At 58.2% G+C, this 22,124-nt stretch overlaps 1 protein-coding gene across 12 annotated transcripts in view; it reads left to right on the forward strand.

Moving 5' to 3' along the window:
* Positions 1–22,124, forward strand: part of HSPG2 (heparan sulfate proteoglycan 2) — a 101,311-nt gene that overhangs the window by 37,961 nt on the left and 41,226 nt on the right. For 4 of the 12 annotated variants that reach the window (XM_058718730.1, XM_058718720.1, XM_058718722.1 and 1 more), the window contains exons 4-35: positions 3,682–3,791; positions 3,888–3,946; positions 4,241–4,401; positions 5,735–5,785; positions 6,200–6,328; positions 6,558–6,812; positions 6,890–7,009; positions 8,742–8,873; positions 9,032–9,176; positions 9,270–9,421; positions 9,517–9,663; positions 12,101–12,264; positions 12,563–12,742; positions 12,842–13,038; positions 13,127–13,274; positions 13,916–14,043; positions 14,767–14,853; positions 14,944–15,002; positions 15,158–15,225; positions 16,080–16,241; positions 16,355–16,531; positions 16,685–16,864; positions 16,958–17,076; positions 17,702–17,813; positions 17,995–18,108; positions 18,192–18,319; positions 18,672–18,758; positions 19,206–19,255; positions 19,579–19,673; positions 19,992–20,132; positions 20,553–20,744; positions 21,804–21,842. In XM_058718730.1, the coding sequence (XP_058574713.1) occupies positions 3,682–3,791; positions 3,888–3,946; positions 4,241–4,401; positions 5,735–5,785; positions 6,200–6,328; positions 6,558–6,812; positions 6,890–7,009; positions 8,742–8,873; positions 9,032–9,176; positions 9,270–9,421; positions 9,517–9,663; positions 12,101–12,264; positions 12,563–12,742; positions 12,842–13,038; positions 13,127–13,274; positions 13,916–14,043; positions 14,767–14,853; positions 14,944–15,002; positions 15,158–15,225; positions 16,080–16,241; positions 16,355–16,531; positions 16,685–16,864; positions 16,958–17,076; positions 17,702–17,813; positions 17,995–18,108; positions 18,192–18,319; positions 18,672–18,758; positions 19,206–19,255; positions 19,579–19,673; positions 19,992–20,132; positions 20,553–20,744; positions 21,804–21,842 (4,088 nt within the window). The remainder of the gene's footprint in view (positions 1–3,681; positions 3,792–3,887; positions 3,947–4,240; positions 4,402–5,734; positions 5,786–6,199; positions 6,329–6,557; positions 6,813–6,889; positions 7,010–8,741; positions 8,874–9,031; positions 9,177–9,269; positions 9,422–9,516; positions 9,664–12,100; positions 12,265–12,562; positions 12,743–12,841; positions 13,039–13,126; positions 13,275–13,915; positions 14,044–14,766; positions 14,854–14,943; positions 15,003–15,157; positions 15,226–16,079; positions 16,242–16,354; positions 16,532–16,684; positions 16,865–16,957; positions 17,077–17,701; positions 17,814–17,994; positions 18,109–18,191; positions 18,320–18,671; positions 18,759–19,205; positions 19,256–19,578; positions 19,674–19,991; positions 20,133–20,552; positions 20,745–21,803; positions 21,843–22,124) is intronic. The other 8 variants (XM_058718727.1, XM_058718731.1, XM_058718728.1 and 5 more) reach the window with 4 other exon arrangements.

Consider the following 22,124-nt stretch of genomic DNA (forward strand, 5'->3'; position numbering starts at 1 on the left):
AGTTCCATTGAGCAGGGAGTTGGTGAGATAGTCTGCCGCGGGGCTGGCGTGGTCAGGTGTGCGTTCCTCACCCCCACCTGGGTGCAGGCACTTCCTGGCCCCCTGCCCCTCCAGCCTGTGGCTCCAAGCGGGCTGTCTGGATGAGGTCAGAATGAGGGCCAGGAGGGAGAGTGCTGGCCGGGGCAGGCACCCAGAGCACACCCATCCCCAGGCAGCTTCGCTCACTTACGGAACCTTCGGTTCTGGGGGCTGTTCCTAGAACAGAGCAGGCTTTACCTTCTGCCCCAACCCTCAGGCTCTGGCCACAGGGAGGCAGTTTAGGGTGGAAGAGGGAGGGTGCTTGCCCTGACCCACCCCTGGTCTTGGAGAAGGCGGGGGTGGGGTCAGGCAGGAGGGTCCGAGCCCTTCCCAGGCCTAGGAGAAAGGGGCTTTGTGGCATCCCGGCCCCCTCCCCCAGGAACGGGCACATTCCTGGGCAGAGGCCCGGCCTCCTCGCCCGCGCTGGGCCATGGGGCTGAGGCCAGGGGCTGGGCTGGGGGACTCTCAATGGGCCTCTGTGCCTGCTCACAAGGGGCCTCTGTGGCTGAGCCCTCGGCCTCCACGCTCGGGCCCACAGAGCTCCACCCACCCGGCACCCAGGAGCCCAGCCCAGCACAGGGCAGCGCTGCCTTCACAAGCACCCTCTCTCGGTGCACCCTGCCCCTTGCTCAACACCCCACCCCGACCCCGCAGGGCTTGCTTAGCCCAAGCCACAGAGGGAGAACATTCTTGCTGGGGGGTGGGGGTCGTGTACCCACGTGCACCCAAGAGAGTGAAGTGGGAGGAGGACAGGCCTTGTAGTCTTGCACGAGGTCACAGGGCTGTGAATGGCAATTTTACTCCAGAAGCTAAGCTTTTAACCACTAAGCCACACTGCCTCTCATATAGTAATGGCTCGTGTTTTATTACACACCTACTATGTGCCAAGCTCTGTTCTAAAGCACTTACATATTTAACTCATTTGTAATTCATTATCTTGGCACTTATAATTACCACCTAAGTTCGTGAACGTTATTAAGATTTAATGCGTTAAAAATCTCATACAGGGTTCAAATCTTGGCTCAGTCGGTTAAGCGTCCGACTTCGGTTCAGGTCATGACCTCATGGTTCGTGGGTTCAAGCCCCATGTTGGGCTGTGTGCTGACAACTCAGAGCCTGGAGCCTGCTCTGGATTCTGTGTCTTGCTCTCTCTCTGCCCCTCCCTGGCTCGCACTCTGTCTGTCTCTCTCTCTCTCTCAAAATTAAACACTAAAAAAATGATAACAGGGGCGCCTGGGTGGCTCAGTCTGTTAAGCGTCTGACTTCAGCTCAGGTCATGATCTCGCGGCTTGTGAGTTGGAGCCCCACGTCGGGCTCTGTGCTGACAGCCCGGAGCCTGGAGTCCAACTTCAGATTCTGTCTCCCGCTCTATCTCTCCCCTGCTCACGCTCTGTCTCTCTCAAAAATAAACATTAAAAAAATTTTTTTTTAAAAATCTTGTATATAATGCTCAGGAAACTGTGTGTGCACGTGTGTGTGTTTGTGCGTGTACACACTAGTCTGTTTGTATCATAAGCATATGATGTGGATTGATTCAGCCATCATTGGTTCCGTATCTACCACATGCCAGGCTTTGTTCTAAGTAGTGTGTGTGTGTGTGTGTGTGTGTGTGTGTGTGTGTGACTCATTTGCAGCTTGCATTAACTTGTACAACTTCCATATGAACTCACGAACGTGGGATTTAATACATATAAAACATCTTTATACGGTAGGTGCTTAAGAAACAGTTGTATGTGTATGCTCACACCAATCTGATATGTGTTTATTGTCTGTCATTTAATAGGCACCTGCTATGTGCCAGACTCTGTTCTAAACACTTATACATATTTAAACTTATTTGTAACTCATTAACTTGGCGTTTATAATTAATACCTAAGTTCATGAATGTTCTAAAATTTAATACGTTAAAAATCTTGTACAGGGTGCCGGGGTGGCTCAGTCGGTTAAGCATCTGACTCTTTTTTTTTTTTTTTAAGTATCTGACTCTTGATTTTGGCTCAGGTCATGATCTCGTGGTTTGTAGGATCAAGCCCCGCGTCAGGCTCTGCGCTGAGAGCATGGAGCCTGCTTGGGATTCTCTGTCTCCCTCTCTCCCTGCCCCTCCCCTGCTCACACTCTCTCTCTCTCTTTCTCAAAATAAATATTTTTTTAAAAATCTTGTACATAATAGGTGCTCAAGAAACAGTTTCTTTGTGTACGTGTAGCACGCTAGTCTATGTGTACCATAGGCATATGATATGAATTGAACTCATGTTCATATGAACTCATGAACATTATGAGATTTAATGTGAATAAAATATCTTGTATATAGCGGGTTCTTAAGAACAGTTGTGTGTGGGGGCGCCTGGGTGGCGCAGTCGGTTAAGCGTCCGACTTCAGCCAGGTCACGATCTCGCGGTCCGTGAGTTCGAGCCCCGCGTCGGGCTCTGGGCTGATGGCTCGGAGCCTGGGGCCTGTTTCCGATTCTGTGTCTCCCTCTCTCTCTGCCCCTCCCCCGTTCATGCTCTGTCTCTCTCTGTCCCAAAAATAAATAAAAAACTTTGAAAAAAAAATTAAAAAAAAAAAAAAAAAAAAAAAAAAAAAAAGAACAGTTGTGTGTGTATGCTCACATCAATCTGCTATCCATCCCTCGTTTATTAGGCACCCACTGTGGGCCAAGCACTAACTCTGGGGATACAGAGGTGAATGAGATGCAGGTTGCCCTCTCATCAGGTTTATTCTCGGGGGTAGTGAAAGCGACCACAGCTTCTGATTCTCCGGCACTTGCCCTGTGCCAGGTGTCGCAACACTGTGCATGGGGAGATGTGCGTGTAAGCACGATGTCATTTATTCCCTACAGCCACCCGGGGTGGTAAATGTAATTAGCATCCTCATTCGACCGAGGAGGAAACAGAAGCTCAGAGAGGTGAGGTCAGTGCCTGTGGTGTGGCTGACCTCAGAACCCCTGGTTTTCACATGATACTCTACAGTCCGTGCGTGACCAGGCAGGATCGACGCGATGCAGGAGGGAAGGTGTTCTGATGGAGGAAGCACGGGGTGGGGGGGGGGGGGGGGGGCGGGGTCCTGAGTGGGTCCTTGCTCAGGTGGGGTCCTGAGCAAGGGTCTCTAACCCAGCCGGGGTTGGAGGGTGGAGGCCAGTTCAAGTGCTCTTCTTGGAGGAGGTGATGGCCGAGCTGAGAGCCCTGAGGGATGACTAGAACCAGCCAGGGAGGAGTGGGAGGCATGTCTCGGTCCCTTGTGGGTGACCCCTGTGCCAGGCCAGCCTCCTCTGGAAGCCAGTTCTTCTTGTCCAGCCTTCCTCTGTGCCACCGGGAGTCTCTTCTGCACCATCACTTAGTTTCTGCGTCAGGCTACTTTCCCGTTGGTTGAGGCCCCTCACTTATGGGTGGGGCCTCGGCTTTGACCCTGGGCAGGCCTGCCACAGCCACTGTGACCAGTGCTCGTACGGGCAGTGCTGGGCATGGCTGTGGGCCCATGGGCGCGGGCTGGGCCAGAGGCCGCTGGAGACCATCCCCAAATCTCCACCCCCTGGCCCAGCGGCCCGGGGCTGCCATATGCCAGGCCGGACCCCTCCTGGTGACGACAGCCCGCTCCTCTCTGCAGTTTATTTCCGGGCCCTGGTAAACTTCACTCGCTCCATCCGCTACAGCCCTCAGCTGGAGGATGCGGGCTCCGAGGAGTTCCGGGAAGTGTCCGAGGCTGTGGTCGACACGGTGAGGTGAAGGGGCTTGGGCGCTCCCCGAGGGTGGGGGGCGGGACAGGATGGGGTGAACGTATCTGGAGGCTGACGGTGCTGTGTCACTCTGCAGCTTGAGTCGGAGTACTTGAAGATTCCCGGAGACCAGGTTGTCAGTGTGGTGTTCATCAAGTGAGAAGGGTCCCCTGGGGGGCCGGTCAGGGAAGCGGGGGGGGGGGGGGGGGGTGGCCTGGAGGGAGGTGACAAGGAGGGGAAGTAGAGAGGCCTAATGAGGTGGATCTCGGTCGGTGGAAGGTCAGGAATTTGGGGAGACGGTTGAGACCTTAAATTGCCCCGCTTGGGTTCCAGGCTGTCTGGGAACAGAGTCAGGAGATCGGGCCTGAGCCTCAGGCAGGGGGCGGAGGGAGGAGCCGAGGCTGCAGGTGTCTTTCTCATCCTGCTCCCCTGCCCCATCCCCATCCCTAGGGAGCTGGACGGCTGGGTCTTCGTGGAGCTGGACGTGGGCTCCGAAGGGAACGCAGACGGGGCTCAGATTCAGGAAGTGCTTCATACCGTCATTTCCAGCGGCTCTGTTGCCTCCTACATCACCTCTCCCCAGGGATTCCAGTTCCGGCGCCTGGGCACAGGTAAGCCCATCCTGGGACCCGGAGCACTTCTTCGTTCCTCCCAGTGTCCCCTCCGTGGGCTCTTCTGGCTTGGAGCCTGTATACCACTAGGGACAGGGAGCTCACTACCTGAGTCCACCCCATCAGTCTCTGTGCAGTCCTGGCTTGGGTTGAGTATAACCTGTTTGTCCTCTAGCGTGTACCAAATTATGTTTTTTAATTTAAAAAAATATGTTTTAAGTTTATTTATTTATTTTGAGAGAGAGAGAGCGAGAGCACAGGCAGGTGAGGGGCAGAGACAGAGAGGGAGAGAGAGAGAATCCCAAGCAGGCTCCGTGCTGTCAGCACAGAGCCTGATGGCACAGGGCTCGATCTCACAAACCGTGAGGTCATGACCTGAGCCGAGATCAAGAGTCGGATGCTTAACCAACTGCGCCACCCAGGCGCCCCTAACACGTACCCGGTTAGATTTAATCTCCGCTCACTCTCTCTGTCTCTAGACCTCTGTACACTGACAATAGGTAATGATTCCTTTCTGCATATAGAACTTGCAGATCCAAACGCGTTTGCATTTAATAATAACCAACAAATGTTTACCGAGAGCTGACTATGTGCTGGGCGCTCAGTAAAGCCCTTGTATCCAGCCTCCGTCCAGCCTTCATAATTCCTGTGAAGTAGATATTCCTCTTATTTTAGACGTGAGGGGGCTGAGGCCCAGGAAGGACAAGTGGCTTGTCCCAATTCACATAGGCATTGGTGGAAAAGCCAGAACTTCCACAAAGCCCCATGTCTGTGCCAGTCTTGCCAGAACCCATGATGGCATGAGATGAGCACAGCACCTGAGGCTCAGCGAGAACAAGAGAACGGCCCCCGGTCACACAGCTATCGGATGCAAAGGCCTGGCCTTTGAGCTCTTGGTCAGCTCAGGTTTCTTTGCACGGCACCCCCCACCCCCAGGCTCCTACTTTGACTCCCTGAGTCTTGGCTTCTCCAAGCCAGGCAGGCCCCATTCATTCCCCCACAGGCTCCGTTTCTCAGAGCCGTCACCATCCCTGAGTCAGGAGACCCAGAGCTGAACAAGCGCTTTCCCTGTCATGGTGTAGCCAGATTGGAAGAAGACAGTGTAGCCATCGCCTCTGTCATTCGGCACATAAATCCCCAAAGAACGCACCCAGAGATCAAGTTTGCTCTTCCCCGGGCCCAGACCGGAAGATGGCTGGGGGCCCAGCCCTCTCCTCCCCACTTTTCAGTGAGCCTTCCTGGTTAGGGATGGTGGGATGGGCCTGGCTCGGCCCTGCAGCCCACGGCTCCCAGGTCCCAGACGGGACGGTGCTGATCACACCTTCCTTTCCAGCACAGACACCCCCGCCCCCTCCGGCCGCCGTGGCGGCCGCAGTGACACCAGGTGAGAGTGTAAGCCAGACCTGGGCCCGGCCAGGTACCTGGAGAAGTTCATGGACGGAGGGAAAGGAAGGATGAGGGCGAGATGGCTGGGCATGGCCCACAAGCCGCCCTCTCTCCCCTTCCCCTCTGTCCTCACTGGGCCAGGCTGTGGCCTGCACGTGTGTGATGTGGTGGTTGCATGCGTGTGGCTTGCTAACCGTGTGTGGGGTTTATGGAAGGGATGGCTGAGGCCACCGCCACCCGTCCCCTGTCCCACGTGTGCCGTGACGTGTCCACCGTGTGCCCTCTGCCTCACTCGAGTCTGCCGGACACAGGGCGCTGAAGCCCCCTGCCAGCCACGTGGTGCCTGTGCTGCCCACGACACCTCCCGCCCCCCTTCCCACCCTGCCCCTCTGACACCCTCCAACCCCCACAGTGCCCCAGTTCTCAAGAGTCTGCACGGAGGCCGAGTTCGCCTGCCACAGCCATAACGAGTGTGTGGCTCTGGAGTATCGCTGTGACCGGAGGCCCGACTGCAGGGACATGTCTGACGAGCTCAATTGCGGTGAGGGGCTGGCCGGGGCCACAAGTGGCCTGAGACACCGGGCAGGGCCAGGGTACCCCTGGGCCTCCGTGTCAACCGTGAGGGTTTGATGCAGGAGGGGGCTCTGAGGGTGGTGGGCGGGAGGACAGGGTGGGGGCACCGTGTGTGGCAGGGAGGTACAGGGAGGGCCTGGGCGGTGTGGGGGCCGGGGCCGAGGACCGTGCCAACACCAGGAGGGCTCTGTCCACAGAGGAGGCGGTCCCAGCGGTCAGCTCCGTGTCCCCCACTCTGGTGGAGACCCCACCGCCAGTGCCCTGGCTGGAGGCAACCACCATTCAGCAGCTGCCGGGCACCCCCGCTCCGCAGCCTCTGCTCCCCGGGATAGCCAGGCCTGTGCCCTGCGGGCCCCACGAGGCCATGTGCCACGACGGGCAGTGCGTCCCCAAGGACTACATCTGCGACGGGCAGGAGGACTGCAAGAACGGCAGCGATGAGCTGAACTGCGGTGAGGACCCAGGGTGTGGGAGTCGGGGGGCTGGCGGGGGGGCAGGGCCGCTGGCTGAACCCGGCCTGGTCCCCCAGGTCCCCCCCCGCCATGCGAGCCCAATGAGTTCGCCTGTGGGAACGGGCACTGCGCCCTGAAGCTGTGGCACTGTGACGGCGACTTTGACTGTGAGGACCGCACCGATGAGGCCAACTGCCGTGAGTGTCCTGGGGTCCATCCGGGCCCTATTCCCCCTGCTCTCTCTGGCTGAGTGTGAAGGCCCTGGGGACAGACTGGAGGGTTTTTCTCTCTCTGACCCCAGCAGTGAGGGGTCTCGGCTCTGAGCTGAACTTGGTAGGGAATCACTGCGGCCAGACTGCCTGTGGCTGATGGCTCCTTGTTTCTTTTCTTTAGTTCAGTACCATTAATCTTCTCTTGGTTATTTATGCTTGGGTATAGGTCAGACAAGTGGCTGAGAGGGCTTCATACCCCAATGTCCCCTGATGATCGGACTCTTGGCAGGTGAGGGAGTCAAAGCCTTTCCCGGACAAGTATAGGGGTTCTTCACATAGAGCTAGTTCTGAGTTTTTTGGACATCCATCTGCCCAGCTCTCTGTCATCTCCCCATTCAGCCATCCATCCATCATTCATTGGTCCATCCATCCATTCCCCCAACTGTCTGTCCCATCGGCTGTCTGTTCTCATAGCTCTTCATCCACCTGTCCGCCCATCGACCCAACATCCTTCCTTTCTCTTATCCATCCGTCCAACCAACTGTCGGACACCCAACTATCCACCCAGCTGACGTCCATCCACCTAGTCAATGTTAAGGACATTATAACAGCTGGTGGGTGAGGCTGGAGAGACAAACACCCTATCGGGTAGCATCTGAGCGTCCTGTCCTGCTGGAGATTGTTAGTCTGAGATTGACGATAATCTTCAAACCATTTCTCTGTGATCCCGGATCGCATGTGGACATTCCTACGGTCCTGTCCACTGGTAGCTCCTCGCCTTCCTCTCTACCTTCCCTGCCCCACAGTCCACGCTGGAAAGAAGCGGCAGCAGGCCACTTGTTAGGATGTCCTTCCTGTGGCTCGAAGCTTGTCTGACGAGACAGCCCCTTGGGAAAGAGAAGTAATTGAGGGCTTTAGTTGAAAAGCGCTTCTCATCTGGGGAAAAGTCCCAGGAGACCAAGTCCTGATTGTCAGAGCCCCGAACAGAGAACGTGAAAGCTAAGTGGCCTTGGGGGCTCAGAGAGCGTTGGGACAGAAACCCCAAGGTGGTCGGTAGATAGCTGCCTCCTGGCCTTCTCTCACTTCCTTCTCTGCAGATGTGTGGCCTCCTCTCCTACGCCACTCTGCCTTCTCTGTCCCCGTCCGTGTGTCTATCTTAAGGTCAGTCTCCCTGAGGAAGAGTGTCAGTCCCCCCCTACTACAGATGCCTCGGGCCCAGCCCTGGTGCCAGGCCGACTTCAGGCCTCTGGCCAGTCCACAGGTGGCCGCCTCAGGTCAGGGGCCACCCAGGGCCAGTCAGAGGGGACAGAGCAGCAAGGTTCGGGCTGTGGCAGGGTCCCTTGCCAGGCCTTTCTGATAGAACTGCACCAGGTCTCACCTGGTGTCTGGGGATCCGGCCACTTTGCCTGTGCCTTTGACAGAGGTCTTGTGCTTGTGAGGGTGGCTGGATGTGGGAGTTGCTGAATGACTCCAACGTGCCAGGTATGTCTCTGTTTTGGGGAACGCAGGTGGAGTGAGTGGTGAGGACAGGGGACCGTGATGAGCCATTTGATGGCCGACTAGTGACGGTGGGCAGCGTCAGGGCAGCTGTGTGTCACGAGGATGAGATGAGGGAGTGACCCTGGGGACACCAGGGAAGGTGGGCAGGTAGGGAGTGGGAGTGGTCCCCCCCTGAGGGCGGGGCCTGCTGCCCACACCCCCTGGCTCTGTCCCCTAGCTGCCAAGCGCCCCGAGGATGTGTGCGGGCCCACGCAGTTCCGCTGTGTCTCCACAAACACGTGCATCCCAGCCAGCTTCCACTGTGATGAGGAGAGTGACTGTCCCGACCGCAGTGATGAATTTGGCTGCAGTGAGCAGGGGCAGGGGGGTGGAGCCGTGGGGGGGCGGGGGTTGTTGGTGAACCACCGGCCCCAGTGCCCGCCGTCCACAGTCTCAGCCCTTCTCTCCTCCCCCACTCCTCCTCCCTGTGCCCTTCATTACCCCTCACTCCTGCTCTGGTCTCCCCAGTGCCCCCACAGGTGGTGACCCCTCCCCAGGAGTCCATCCAGGCTTCCCGGGGCCAGACAGTGACCTTCACCTGTGTGGCCATTGGTGTCCCCACGCCCATCATCAACTGGAGGCTTAACTGGGGCCACATCCCCTCTCATCCCAGGTATGCCTCTGAGCCTGGGCAGGCGTTGGAGATGTGGGGGGCGCTGGGCCAGTGGCCCCGGCCTGACCCCACCTCTGTCTCGGGGCCCTCCAGGGTGACAGTGACCAGCGAAGGAGGCCGTGGCACACTGACCATCCGTGATGTGAAGGAGGCAGACCAGGGCGCCTATACCTGTGAGGCCATGAATGCCCGGGGCATGGTGTTCGGCATTCCCGACGGGGTCCTGGAGCTCATTCCAAAGCGAGGTACGGCCAGCGGGCACACGGGCCCTGGGGGGGCTGGTGGGGCCAGGGCTGCTTGCTGGTGACCAGCCGCAGCCCATTCCCATGCCACCCGGCAGGGCCCTGCCCCGACGGGCACTTCTACCTGGAGCCCAGCGCCTCCTGCCTGCCCTGCTTCTGCTTTGGGGTCACCAGCATTTGCCAGAGCAGCCGCCGCTTCCGAGACCAGATCCGGCTCCGCTTTGACCGGCCCAATGACTTCAAGGGTGCGTTGGCGGGCGGGCAGGTGGGCAGGCGCTGTGGTGGGCTTGGTGGGGAGGCAAGAGGGCAGATATGGGAGCACAGCACGTGCGGGCAGGTGGGGCCGGGTTCACGGAGGGGCGCAGGGTCTCTGAAGAAAGGCTGAGGCCTGTAAGAACAGCACTTGAGGGAAAACAAACGTTTTAGGAAAAGCCACACCCACACTTGACGTCTGCCCGCTTTGGGTTATGAAGAGGATGGGCTCTGGGGCCAGATTCCTTGTTTAAATTCTGATACTCCCTTACGAGCTGTGTGCCCGTGGTCAAGTTGCTGTCTCGTGTCTCAATGTTCTCATCTACGAAACGGGGATAAAATAAGGACTATCTACACCGCGTTGCTGTAAGGACTTAACGGGTTAATACAGACAAGCCATGCTCATCCATGGTCAGCGCCCCGTCCATGTGCCCTGGTGTCATCGTCACTATCCTCGTCATCCTCACCCTGAGAGACTGAGAGGTGCCGGTGTCCCCAGAGCCGAAGAACCAGGCTTTGGCATCTTCTTAGCCTGGGGCTGACCTCCAGCTGCCCCAATTACTGTCTGTGTGACTGTTGGCTTCTCTAGGCCTGTTTTCCCAAACATAAAGGCAGGAACGCAGTTGGCCTGTGTTCTCTCTGGCAGAATGGCCCGGGCCCAGAAATCACAAGGACCTGGGTTCAAGTCCCAGCCCTCATTTACCGCCTGACATCAGGCTGCCTCCCATATCATTAATCACAAAGGATTAAATGCAAGGAGGGGCTTAGATGCCCACCTAGTAAGCACTCGGTCAGTGCTGTGGCTTGACAGTCATTGGACAGCCACTAGCCCTTGCGTGGTCAGAGCTGTTCTTACTCTCCTAAGATGACGACCCTGAGGTCCTCTGAGAGACGGTGGGACCTCCCTAGGGTTACACACAGCTGTTTAGAGGAGAACCGGAACCCAGGCCTGTCTGACTGGAATCAGAATGGTCAGGGTGGGCAGGGATTCCAGCGTGAGCAGGTTGGCCTGTGCGTGGATGGTGACTAGAGGGCAGGAGCTCTGAAAACATCCCTGGAAGGGAGAGAGGAAAGCAGGCCAGGGGGAAATGTGGTCTGGTCTTGAGGGTTATGTATGGTCATTCTGCAGGTGAGGGTCTGGATTCATCCGTGGGTACAGGGATTTCATTTATGATCGAGGGGAGAAGCTACTTCCAGACAGATGTAGAGTTAGCACAAGGAAGGAATTTCTTTTCTTTTTTTTTAATTTTTTTTTTTAACGTTTATTCATTGTCTGAGAGAGAGAGAGAGAGAGAGAGAGAGAGAGAGGGTGGGGGAGGGGCAGAGAGAGAGGGAGACCCAGAATCCGAAGCTGGCTCCAGGCTCCAAGCTGTCAGCACAGAGCCCGTCGCGGGGCTCGAACTCACGGACCGTGAGATCATGACCTGAGCCGAAGTTGGACGCCTGACCGACTGCGCCACCCAGGCACCCCACAAGGAAGGAATTTCTAAGAGTCAGAACTGTCCAGGGTTGGGAGGGACTGCCTTTGGAGGTAATGAGCCCCCCATCCATTAGAGCTGCTCAATGTGGTAGTCACTAACAACATGTGGCTCTTTAAATTAAAATTAATTAATTCACTTTCTCGGCCACACTCGCCACATTTCAAGTGCCCACAATGTACCATATTGGAGAATACAAGTGTAGAACATTTCTGTCCTCACAAAAATTTCTCTTGGATAGTTAGTGCTGCACTAGAGATCTGGAAGGATGCTGTAGAGAGAAATCGCACGTGTGTGTGTGTGTGTGTGTGTGTGTGTGTGTGTGTGTGTGGCAGGGGGCCAATTGGACTAGATGACCCATCATAATAGTAACAATAACAACAGCTAATTGTTTTTGAGAGCTTCTTTTGTGCCACACTCTGTTTTATAAGCATTTCATATCAATTTGCTCAGTTTCTCTTCCTAATAACCTTATGAAGCAAACCAGTATTATGTCCATTTTACACATAAGGAAACTGAGGCCTTTTTTCAAACTCCTACATCTGGGGAGGGTGGTTGAAGCAGGACTTGGCGTCTGTTCTTCAGCCCCGGGTAACTCTCTACTGCCCCCTGAGGGCCGTTCCAACGCTGACAGTCCACGGATCTGTCCTCAAAACCAAAGGCTCTGAGAAGTCCTGCTACAAAGAATCCATTCCCTTGACCTTTTTCTGACCCTGTGGTTCCCAGCTGTCATTCTCCAGCATTGACTTTCCCCAGAGCATGCTTTAGGAAGCACTGCTCCAAAACTGTAGGGAAGAGAAAAACATTTTTAACTTGGCGAAAGCGACCGAAGTTCTCTTTAAATCAGCTTTCTCCCAGAACCTTCCCGTCTTTCTGGCTAACTGCCTTTCAGGGTGGGTATCGCTGGCAGGCATGTGCTGCAGCCCTCAGCCCTCCCTCTTGCCGCCCGCAGGCGTGAACGTAACAATGCCCGCACAGCCCGGCATGCCGCCCCTCTCCTCCACCCAGCTGCAGATCGACCCCGCTGTGCAGGAGTTCCAGCTGGTCGACCTGTCCCGACGCTTCCTGGTGCATGACTCTTTCTGGGCTCTGCCCGAGCAGTTCCTGGGCAACAAGGTGAGGGACCGGCCTGCTGCTCCGGATGGGGAAAGGGCCAAGCCCCCCTCACAGGCCCACAACCTGCCTGGGCGCCGCTCCCTCTGAAGCCGGTGGGCAGCAGGACAGACTCAGCTCTGGAGACCGAGCGTCCCAAAGGCAGAGCCGAGCCCCGCCCAGCTCTGCCTCCCTGTGCCCAGCTCTGTGCCAGGCATACGGCGAGCACTAGACACGGAGGGGCGGAGGAAGGGGTGGCTGGACACGCAGCAGGCAGCAGGCGTGCCCCCTTCCCTGCCCTGACCGGCCCTGTATCGGCCAGGTGGACTCCTACGGTGGCTCCCTGCGCTACAAGGTGCACTACGAGCTGGCCCGAGGCATGCTGGAACCAGTGCAGCGGCCAGACGTGGTCCTCGTGGGAGCCGGATATCGCCTCCTCTCCCGAGGGCACGTGCCCACCCAGCCTGGCGTGCTGAACCAGCGCCAGGTCCAGTTCTCGGAGGTAGGTGGTGCCCGAGCTCTCGGGGCTGGGCGTGAAGGGGCTGTAGGCTGGGCAGGTGCTAATGCGTGATGCCCCCCACGCACCTCTGTTCGTGTCTAGGAGCACTGGGTCCACGAGTCTGGCCGGCCAGTGCAGCGGGCCGAGGTGCTACAGGTGCTGCAGAGCCTGGAGGCTGTGCTCATCCAAACAGTGTACAATGCCAAGATGGCCAGCGTGGGACTGAGGGACGTTGCCATGGATACCACCGTCAGCCACGCCACCAGCCACGGCCGGGCCCACAGCGTGGAGGAGTGCAGGTGCCTGAGCTGGCAGAGTCCCCAGCCAGGATAGGGGGGAAACGGCAGTGGCCCTCCTGTGACCACTCTCTTGGTCCTGTCCCCACAGATGCCCCATTGGCTACTCTGGCTTATCCTGCGAGAGCTGTGATGCCCATTTCACCCGGGTGCCTGGTGGGCCCTACCTGGGCACCTGCTCTGGCTGCAACTGCAATGGGCATGCCAGCTCTTGTGACCCTGTGTATGGCCACTGCCTGGTGAGTGGGGCCAGTTGACACTCGGACGCTGGCTAGGGCCCGGGAGCATAGACAGGTGGGAGGCCCAGGCTGAAGCCTTTTTGTGCCCATAAGCTTAGCATGAGCCTCTAGAATGGCTGTCCTGGCTGCTAGCTAAACTATCTGACCTCTGGTTGCATGAACAGAGATCAAATGTCCAGATAAGGGAGGTGAAAGTCCTACTCTCTTCCACCCTGCTCGGAGCATTCCTGGAGAGTACTGTGTTAAAGATCATCCTTAGCAGGGCAGCCCTAAGGGGAAGAAGCCTGGAAATCATATGCATTTCTAAGGAATAGTGGAGGGGGCTGGGATTTTGGAGCTGACGAAGACAAGGCTCAAGCTACCGGTCCGCAAGATAGAAGAAACTGATTCCAGGGGGTTGAAATAGCCAGTGGCTGCAGATTAGAAGAGGGAGGCGGATTTAGGTCAGTATAAAGCAGGCGTTTAGAACCTTCTGTGGAACAGGCTGCCTGTGTGAAGTGATGAATTCCCCATGAGGATGCATGCTGGATGCTCCAGCACGATGGAGGAGGCTAGGCCAGCCTCAAAGGGCGACCCTCAGAATCCAGGGTGGGGCAGAGGGACTGCTCTGTAGAACCTGAACCACTTCCCCTTCCTCCCAGAATTGCCAGCACAACACAGAGGGGCCACAGTGCGACAAGTGCAAGGCTGGTTTCTTCGGGGACGCCACAAAGGCCACAGCCACTGCCTGCCGACCCTGCCCTTGCCCATACATTGACGCCTCCCGCAGGTCAGACCCAGCTCGGGGTGGGGCAGATACGGTGGGGGGAGTGGGCAGTACTGCAGGCTAGGGGCATATTCTGGGCGGGGAGGTGGGATACCCGGGTTCAAATCCTCACCTCCTAACTGACTTCTTCCATTCCCCTTGACCTCTCTGGGCCTCAGCTTCCTTCCCTATATTACGGGCCCATCTGTCTTTCTAGTATCGCTATGAGGCTGCAGATCGAGAATAGGTGGACAGGGCGCCTAGGTGGCTCAGTCGGTAGAGCATGTGAGTCTTGATCCGAGGGTTGTACGTTCAAGCCCCGTGTTAGGTGTAGAGATGACGTAAAAATAAAAAATTTTTAAAAATCTAGGGGCGCCTGGGTGGCTTCGTCAGCTAAGCGGCTGACTTCCGCTCAGGTCGTGATCTCAAGGTTCGTGGGTTCAAGCCCCGCATCGGGTTCCGCGCTGACAGCTCGGAGCCTGGAACCTGCTTTGGGTTCTGTGTCTCCTGCTCGTGCTCTGTTTCTCTGTCTCTCAAAAATACATAAACGCTAAAAAAAAAAAAAAAAAAAAAAAAAGGAAAAGAAAAAAATTAAACAAACGGGCAGGGAAATGGTGGGCAGGGAGACGACCTCACGTCTCATGGCATACTGTGCCATGTGGGCAGCAATCATTTCTTGGGGTGGGAGTGTCAACCCCAGCCCATTGTTGCAGCCCTGCCCCATGTCCTGCCGCCGGATACCCACAGGTTCTCAGACACCTGCTTCCTGGACACGGATGGCCAAGCCACATGTGATGCGTGTGCCCCAGGCTACACGGGCCGCCGCTGTGAGAGGTGAGGGAGAGCCGACCGGGACCGGGGGGAGCAGGCTGTACGGGGTGGGAACATAGAAGTGCCACTGAGGACCCTCCCTCCCTCCACCAGCTGTGCCCCTGGATATGAGGGCAACCCCATCCAGCCAGGCGGGAAGTGCAGGCCCACCAGTGAGTATCACGGCCATCCCCTGGCACTCCCCCAGGCTGCCCACCAGCCCAAACCCCACGATCCCTGGGGAGGCATCCCACCCTGCCACCTGCCTGGCCAGACTGGGTCCATCCCATTCCCACCCGCCTTGCCAACACCCACTTTGTGCTTCCAGACCAGGAGATCGTGCGCTGTGACGAGCGAGGCAGCATGGGGAGCTCTGGGGAGGCCTGCCGCTGTAAGGTACGCGTGCCCTCCCCTCCCCCACCCCAGGGGACTCCGGCGGGCACCCAGCTGGGAGGGGGGGTGGCCCCCACAGCCCCTTGGCTGCTGGGGGGTGGCCTAGCCAGAGGCTGATGGGCCTCGCTGACAAGTCTTCCCCTCGTGAGAGGTGGCCTGGCATCGGGAAGGAGCCTTGGCTGGAGAGTCGGGTAACCTGGGTTCAAGTCCCGGATCCTTTGCCAGTCCTTCTTCATGCGACTGTTGTATCTGTGTTTGTTTTTGCATTCTCACACTGACATGACGATAGGGGTATTAGCATCCCCAATTTGCAGATGAGCAAATGGAGGCTCAGAGGAGGGACATTATTTGCATTAAGACTGGGAGAATCGAGTGGCAGTGGAAAGAAGAGCTGGACAAACTTTGGAGTTAAGCACTCCTGGTCTTAAGTCCCAGAGGAGATTAGCAAGCTGAGTGACCTTGCGTCAATCATTTCCCGTTTCTGAGCCTCCGTTTCCTCGTGGGAAGCATGGAGGTATCACATACTTCTCAAAGTACTTAGGAGGATTAAATGAGATGATGGTTGCACAGGAACTAGCACAGTGCACGAAACACTCCATAAAGAGCAGCAGTGACAGTTTTAACCAAGTTGCTATATTTCAAACCTAAATGTATTTGTGAGCCCCCTAGCACCCAAAAAGAAAAGGGAAAAAAGATTGGTTGCGTACGCTCCCATTAATTGAGAATCATGGTTCACATGGTGGCAACCCTGCTTACCTGTGCTCTTTCCATGGCTCTGCCGGCCTCGGGTCCCCTTTAGAATGTGGGCAGATTAGGCTGGAAGCTCCAGGCAGCCCCTCCCGTGGGCCATCCTGCAGCTCCCAGCTCTGTGCCTGCAGAACAACGTGGTGGGGCGTCTGTGCAATGAGTGTGTCGCCGGCTCTTTCCACCTGAGTGCCCGCAACCCTGACGGCTGCCTCAAGTGCTTCTGCATGGGCGTCAGTCGCCAGTGCACCAGCTCCTCCTGGAGCCGCGCCCAGGTACCTACGCAGGGTGGCTGGGCAGGGAGACCGGTGGGTCCGCTGAGTCCAGGGCAGGCCACGTGCCGGTCCCAGACCTCAGCCCCCGTTCCGGCCTCTTCTCCCCCTCCCAGGTGCGTGGGGCTTCCGAGGAGCCCACTCAGTTCAGCCTGACCAACGCCGCAGGCACCCACACCACCAGCGAGGGCATCTCATCACCCACATCCGGAGAACTGGTCTTCTCCTCCTTCCACAACCTCCTCTCCGGACCCTACTTCTGGAGCCTCCCCTCACGCTTTCGCGGGGACAAGGTGGGCAGCGGGGGGAGGAAGAGAAAAGGAATTCCAGGCTTGGAAGCAAGAATGTCCTGGTGCCCTTGGAGGAAAGGTGGGAGACGCGGCTGGAGCAGTGGCATGTCAGGACTGTGGGGCCTCGGCTGAGCACCTGTCCCCCTTGTGTCCCAGGTGACCTCCTATGGGGGAGAGCTGCGCTTCACGGTGACCCAGTGGCCCCAGCCTGGCTCCACACCTCTGCACGGGCAGCCGATGGTTGTATTGCAGGGCAATGGCATCATCTTAGAGCATCACACTTCCCAGCAGCCCAGCCCCGGCCAGCCCAGCACCTTCACGGTGCCCTTCCGGGAGGTGAGCAGCACACTCCCTGAAGCCTTGCGTGGGGAGGGGCGTCGATACCCCGAGATGTCAGGGCTTGCAGCACATGTGTCCTTTCCTTGGCAGCAAGCATGGCAACGGCCTGATGGGCAGCCGGCCACACGGGAACACCTGCTGATGGCCCTGGCGGGCATCGACACCCTCCTGATCCAGGCGTCCTTCAGCCAGCGGCCAGCTGAGAGCAGGTGTGTGGGGCCAGGGCTGGAGGACAGAGGGGCCAGCTCTACCACATACAGGCTGGGTGGCCTTTTGTGCCTCAGTTTCCCCATCTGTAAAATGGAAATTATAACCGACTCTCTCATGGGGCTTGTTCTCAGGTTGGATTCCTTAGAAGCCAAACCTGAGATGGAGATTGGAGTGCACACGATTCACAGTGAAAACCTGGGAGGGAGGCAGAGGGGAGGGCAGACGGACGAAGGAAAGGAAGTGGCCAGGCCAGGAAGTGGTTTCAGATGAAAACTAGCCTCAGCCTCACCCCGCCGGGAGCTCTGCAGAGCCATTCTGCTTTGAGGCAAAGGGGCTTTTGTAACCAGGGTCCATCTGTCATTGGTCACCCTGGGGGAGCAGGGTGGGATGTTCGATCCAGGAAAGGAAGGCTCATTCTCTGGAGAAGGTTGCAGGTAGAAGCCATCCGCCACAGCTCTTGCACCAGCTGGGGGGCGGACACCCAGCTGGGGATCCAGACGGGGCCCCAACAACATCAGCAGCAGGGCTGTTGGGAGGGTTGTAATTGACATGATCCCACTCGGGACTCCGGGCATGCCTGGCACAGAATGTGTGCTCATTTGTAGCGGGTCTTGTCATTTCCAGGGTCTCTGGTATCAGCATGGACGTGGCTGTGCCTGAGGACACCGGCCAGGACCCCGCGCTGGAAGTAGAACAGTGTACCTGCCCACCCGGGTACCGCGGCCCATCCTGCCAGGTGAGTGCCAGGCTCCACCTCCTTGTCCTCCTTGGTGCTTCCTGGCTCCTCCTCCTTTAGCTCTCCCTTCCTCCCCAGGCCCCCCCCCCCCCCCCGCCCAGCCCCACCACCACTCAGTAGGCGCTGCCCTGAATGGGTGGTGCCGAGGACTCCCCTCCCACTCCCATCTTCTTGCCCCCAGGACTGTGACACGGGCTACACGCGCATGCCCAGCGGACTCTACCTGGGCACCTGTGAACGTTGCAGCTGCCACGGCCACTCGGAGATCTGTGAGCCCGAAACAGGTGCCTGCCAGGTGAGTCCCGCCCTCCTTCCTACCTACCCCAGGGGTCTGCGGCCTCCAGGGCCTCAGCCTCAGCCCACGCTTTGCCTCTCCAGGGCTGCCAACACCACACGGAGGGCCCTCAGTGCGAGCGGTGCCAACCAGGATACTATGGGGACGCCCAGCGGGGGACGCCACAGGACTGCCAGCCGTGCCCATGCTATGGAGCCCCCGCTGGTGGCCAGTGCGTCCATTTCCTGCCTGTACCTGCCCTTTCCTGAAATGTCCATTGCCCCCTTCCGGACTCTCTTCCTCCCAGGCCCTCCTGAGAGGCAGCGGTTAGATCCTGGCCTTGCCGCTTCCTCAGTGTGTCACTTTGTATAAGCTATGTTTCCCTCTCTGGGCCTCAGCTTCCCTGTCTGTGAGATGGGGATAATACAACGATACACCCCACCTTGACCACTCATGTGAGAGGTGGCTGAGAACCCTTAGCGCGGTGCCTGGCACATGGTTCACACGCCCACTCTTCCTCTCCCTGCTGCCCTGGTCCTCAAGGAAGGGCTGCTGACCTAACTGTTTGCCCCCCACACCGTCAGGGCTACCCATACTTGCTTTCTGGACACGGACGGCCACCCCACCTGTGATGCGTGCTCCCCAGGCCACAGCGGGCGTCACTGTGAGAGGTGAGGCGGGTGGTGGGCAGGAGGGGGACGGTGCAGGAGGGCTGCCCCAGAAGCCTCCTGCTGTCCCCTCGCACAGGCCCCCAGGAGACCACCAGCTCTCCTCCCTGTGTGATCTAGGCCTACAGTTCACCTCCAACCACCAGCACCCCTTACCCCAGCCAGGCCAGCGACTTCCCAGAAAGCCCCTCGTTCTTGCTAAAGGTCCTGGGTTCAAGGCCTGATGATGCTCACTCACTGGCTCTGTGGCCTAGGGCATGTCCCTGCTCTTCTTGTCCCACCTATTTCCCTGTCTGTAAAATGGGTGAGTTAGGCTGATTCCTTCCAACACCATGAGGTCTGGTTCCACTCTGAGTCCGACACAGGGCCCCCGGCACAGTCCTGGGCTCACAGCAGGCTCTCCAGGATTCTGTGGTTCTGCCCTCCCTTCATCTAATGCTTTCTCCCTAGGTGTGCCCCAGGTTACTATGGCAACCCCAGCCAGGGCCAGCCGTGCCAAAGTGAGTAGGGTTGGGGAGGCCTTTGGGGTCGGGCTACCCTGTCTCCCCCAGGGGTGGAGCTAGGACAGAGCCTTTGTTCTCCTTCGACTTGCGGCAAGTGACTTTTTCTGAGCCTCAGCTTCTTGATCTGTAAAATGGGTATAGTAAAAAGCCCACCCACTCCAGAGGGCTGGTATAAATGCCTATGATGCCTACATATGGTGGGTGTTCAGAAATTAACACTCTCTCCCTCTCTTGGTGGTGAGTGAGATGGCCAGAGGGTGGGAAGTGAGGGCGCGTGGAGGCGGGTTTGGGCCTCCAGCTGCGGCTTCCCTCTATCTCAGGAGACGGCCAACTGCCAGAGCCGATCGGCTGTGGCTGTGACCCCAAGGGCAGCATCGGTAGCCAGTGTGACGCTGCTGGCCAGTGCTATTGCAAGGTCAGTCCCAACCCCTGCTCTCTGTGAGGCCCGACATCACGGCCGTACTTGTTGCCTGGCATTCCTTCTCACTGTACCCTTGGGGCTGTCCCCGAGCCCCCACCACCCTTCCCCTGAGGGACCACCTCTGCCCCGCTGCCCAGAGCCTGGTGGGAAATCAGGCAACACCCGATGGGAGCCGGGCCTCGGCATGGGGGCTGTGGGATCTTCCCCGGGACTGCCAGAAGTGGCTGGGAGGCCAGCCTCAAAGGCTGCTGGAGGTACAAGAGACTCCCCCCCCCAGTCTCCCCACACCCTCCCTTCCATCTGTCCTCCCAGGCCCAGGTGGAAGGCCTCACCTGCAGTCACTGCCGGCCCCACCACTTCTACCTGAGCGCCAGCAACCCCGACGGCTGCGTGCCTTGCTTCTGCATGGGTGTCACCCAGCAGTGTGTCAGCTCCTCCTACAGCCGCCACCTGGTAAGTGCCCGGGCACAGCCCCTCTGAGTCATCACTGGGGCAAGTCAGGAACCCAGCCCGGCGGCGTCCCCTCTGCCTGTGAGGACACCCGCCCCCGTGCCCTGGTTATTGCCCATAGAAGCACAGATGCGAGCAACCCTCGCCCCTACCCTAACACTCACCCCTACCCTAACACCCTCCCCGTGGCCCCATTATCGCCTGTGTCAGCACTGAGCCCAGCACCCCTTTCCTTTCCCAAGTGTCCTTCCCGCTCCCCCCACTCCCGCCGCTGCTTCTGTCCTAGTCCTGCTCTCAGAAACCCCCCATAACCCACCCAAATGCCTTCCCACACCCCTCCCCAACCGAGGTGCCTGCCCCTGCCCCCCCCCCCCTTGCCCAGCCCCCGCCCAAGCTGACATCCCGTCTTCTTTCTGCTGCCAGATCTCCACCCGCTTTGCTCCTGGGGACTTCCAAGGCTTTGCCCTGGTGAACCCGCAACGGAACAGCCGCCTGACAGGAGGCTTCACCGTGGAGCCCGTGCCTGAGGGTGCCCAGCTCTCTTTCGGCACCTTCGCCCAGCTTGGCCATGAGTCCTTCTACTGGCAGCTTCCGGAGGCGTACCAGGGAGACAAGGTGTGATGTGCAGGGATGGCTGGCAGGCCCTCCCTAGTCACCGGTGCTGAGCCAGCCCCTGCGGAGCCCTGGGGCCAGTGGGGCTCAGACACAAGGTGGCCTCAGGGCAGGCGTCAGCCGCTCAGCGGTTAAGCGTGCAGCCTTTGGGGTCAGATAGGCCTGGGCCTGAGCCCAGTTCTGCCATTTCCCAGATGACTGCCTTTTGATAAACTTCAGCCCCAGGCTGGCTGGCAGGATGAGAAGTCGTGCCTGGCACATAAGCACTCTCCTGTTAGTGGTTTTCAGCTTTCCTGCAACAAATAGGTCCTAGGAGAGGCTCTAGAAACTCAAGGACAGATGTGACAGTTTCAGTTTCATCCCTTTGCTTATTCAGAGTTCCCTCATCTGTGCGGTGCTCTGTGCTCGGTGTCAGGCATGAGACTAACTCTGATTGTAAGTCACGTTTACGGAGCTCGCGCCGTGCTGGGCACTGTTCCAAGCACTTGTATGTGTCATAAATCGCCAGTACTGCCCCATTTCCTTCGAGGGAACAGAGATGACACCCAGAAGGTGGCAGTGCTGGCATTCAGCCCCGGGTCAGAGGCTTCCCTTGAATCCTACACTGGTCAGAGATGAGCCATGGTTTGCTGGGGTGGTGATGGTCATGCTGATGGTGGTGGTGTGGGGTGCAGGGTCTTAGGGGCAGACTGCAGGGCAGCCTGCCCAGACGTGTTCCTCGAGGAGTCAGTGCCATCTAATGACACCCGAGGAAAGATGGTCTTGGTACAGGAGTCCCCTGCTGGCTGAGGTCAGTGAGCGAGCAGATGTGTCCCCTCACGCAGGATCTCAGGGAGGTCAGGGACACAGAAGGGGGAGTGCCCAAGCTGCCATGTCCTTCTTCCTTGGACAGACCCAAGTATCCCAGGCTCCTCCCAAGGCTGACCTTCCGGTCCCTTCCCCCTTCTCTGGGTTCCACTTCTTCCACTCCTGGCTTCCCTGTCTTCCTCCCTACTGCCCTGGCCCGCAGTTCTCAGACTTCTCTCTCTGCTCCCTCTTTTGGCGTTTCCCGGCGCCCCACAGAGGGAGGCGTATTTTGCACGGATGCGCCGGGCTCACCAGGTAGGCCCGTGATCTGAGTGGTGTGAAATGGATGTGACACAGCCGTGGTGTTTTCCGATGTCGTCAGTCCCGCATGGGGAAATGCCCAGTGGCCGAGGAAATGTGGTCCGCATGAACCCCGGCAGGTGCCCGACGGCCCCGCCCTGCAGTACCAGGAATTGGAGCTGGGACGATCTGTGCCCCATCTGCTCTGTGGTCTGGTCCTGCTGCCTGCTGTCTGTGGCCAGAATGGTGGCCGAGGTGGCAGGGAAACTAACTCGATGCTAAACCACATGACTATAC

Source organism: Neofelis nebulosa, chromosome 2, assembly GCF_028018385.1.
Source record: "Neofelis nebulosa isolate mNeoNeb1 chromosome 2, mNeoNeb1.pri, whole genome shotgun sequence".
In the NCBI taxonomy this organism is placed as follows: Eukaryota; Metazoa; Chordata; class Mammalia; order Carnivora; family Felidae; genus Neofelis; species Neofelis nebulosa.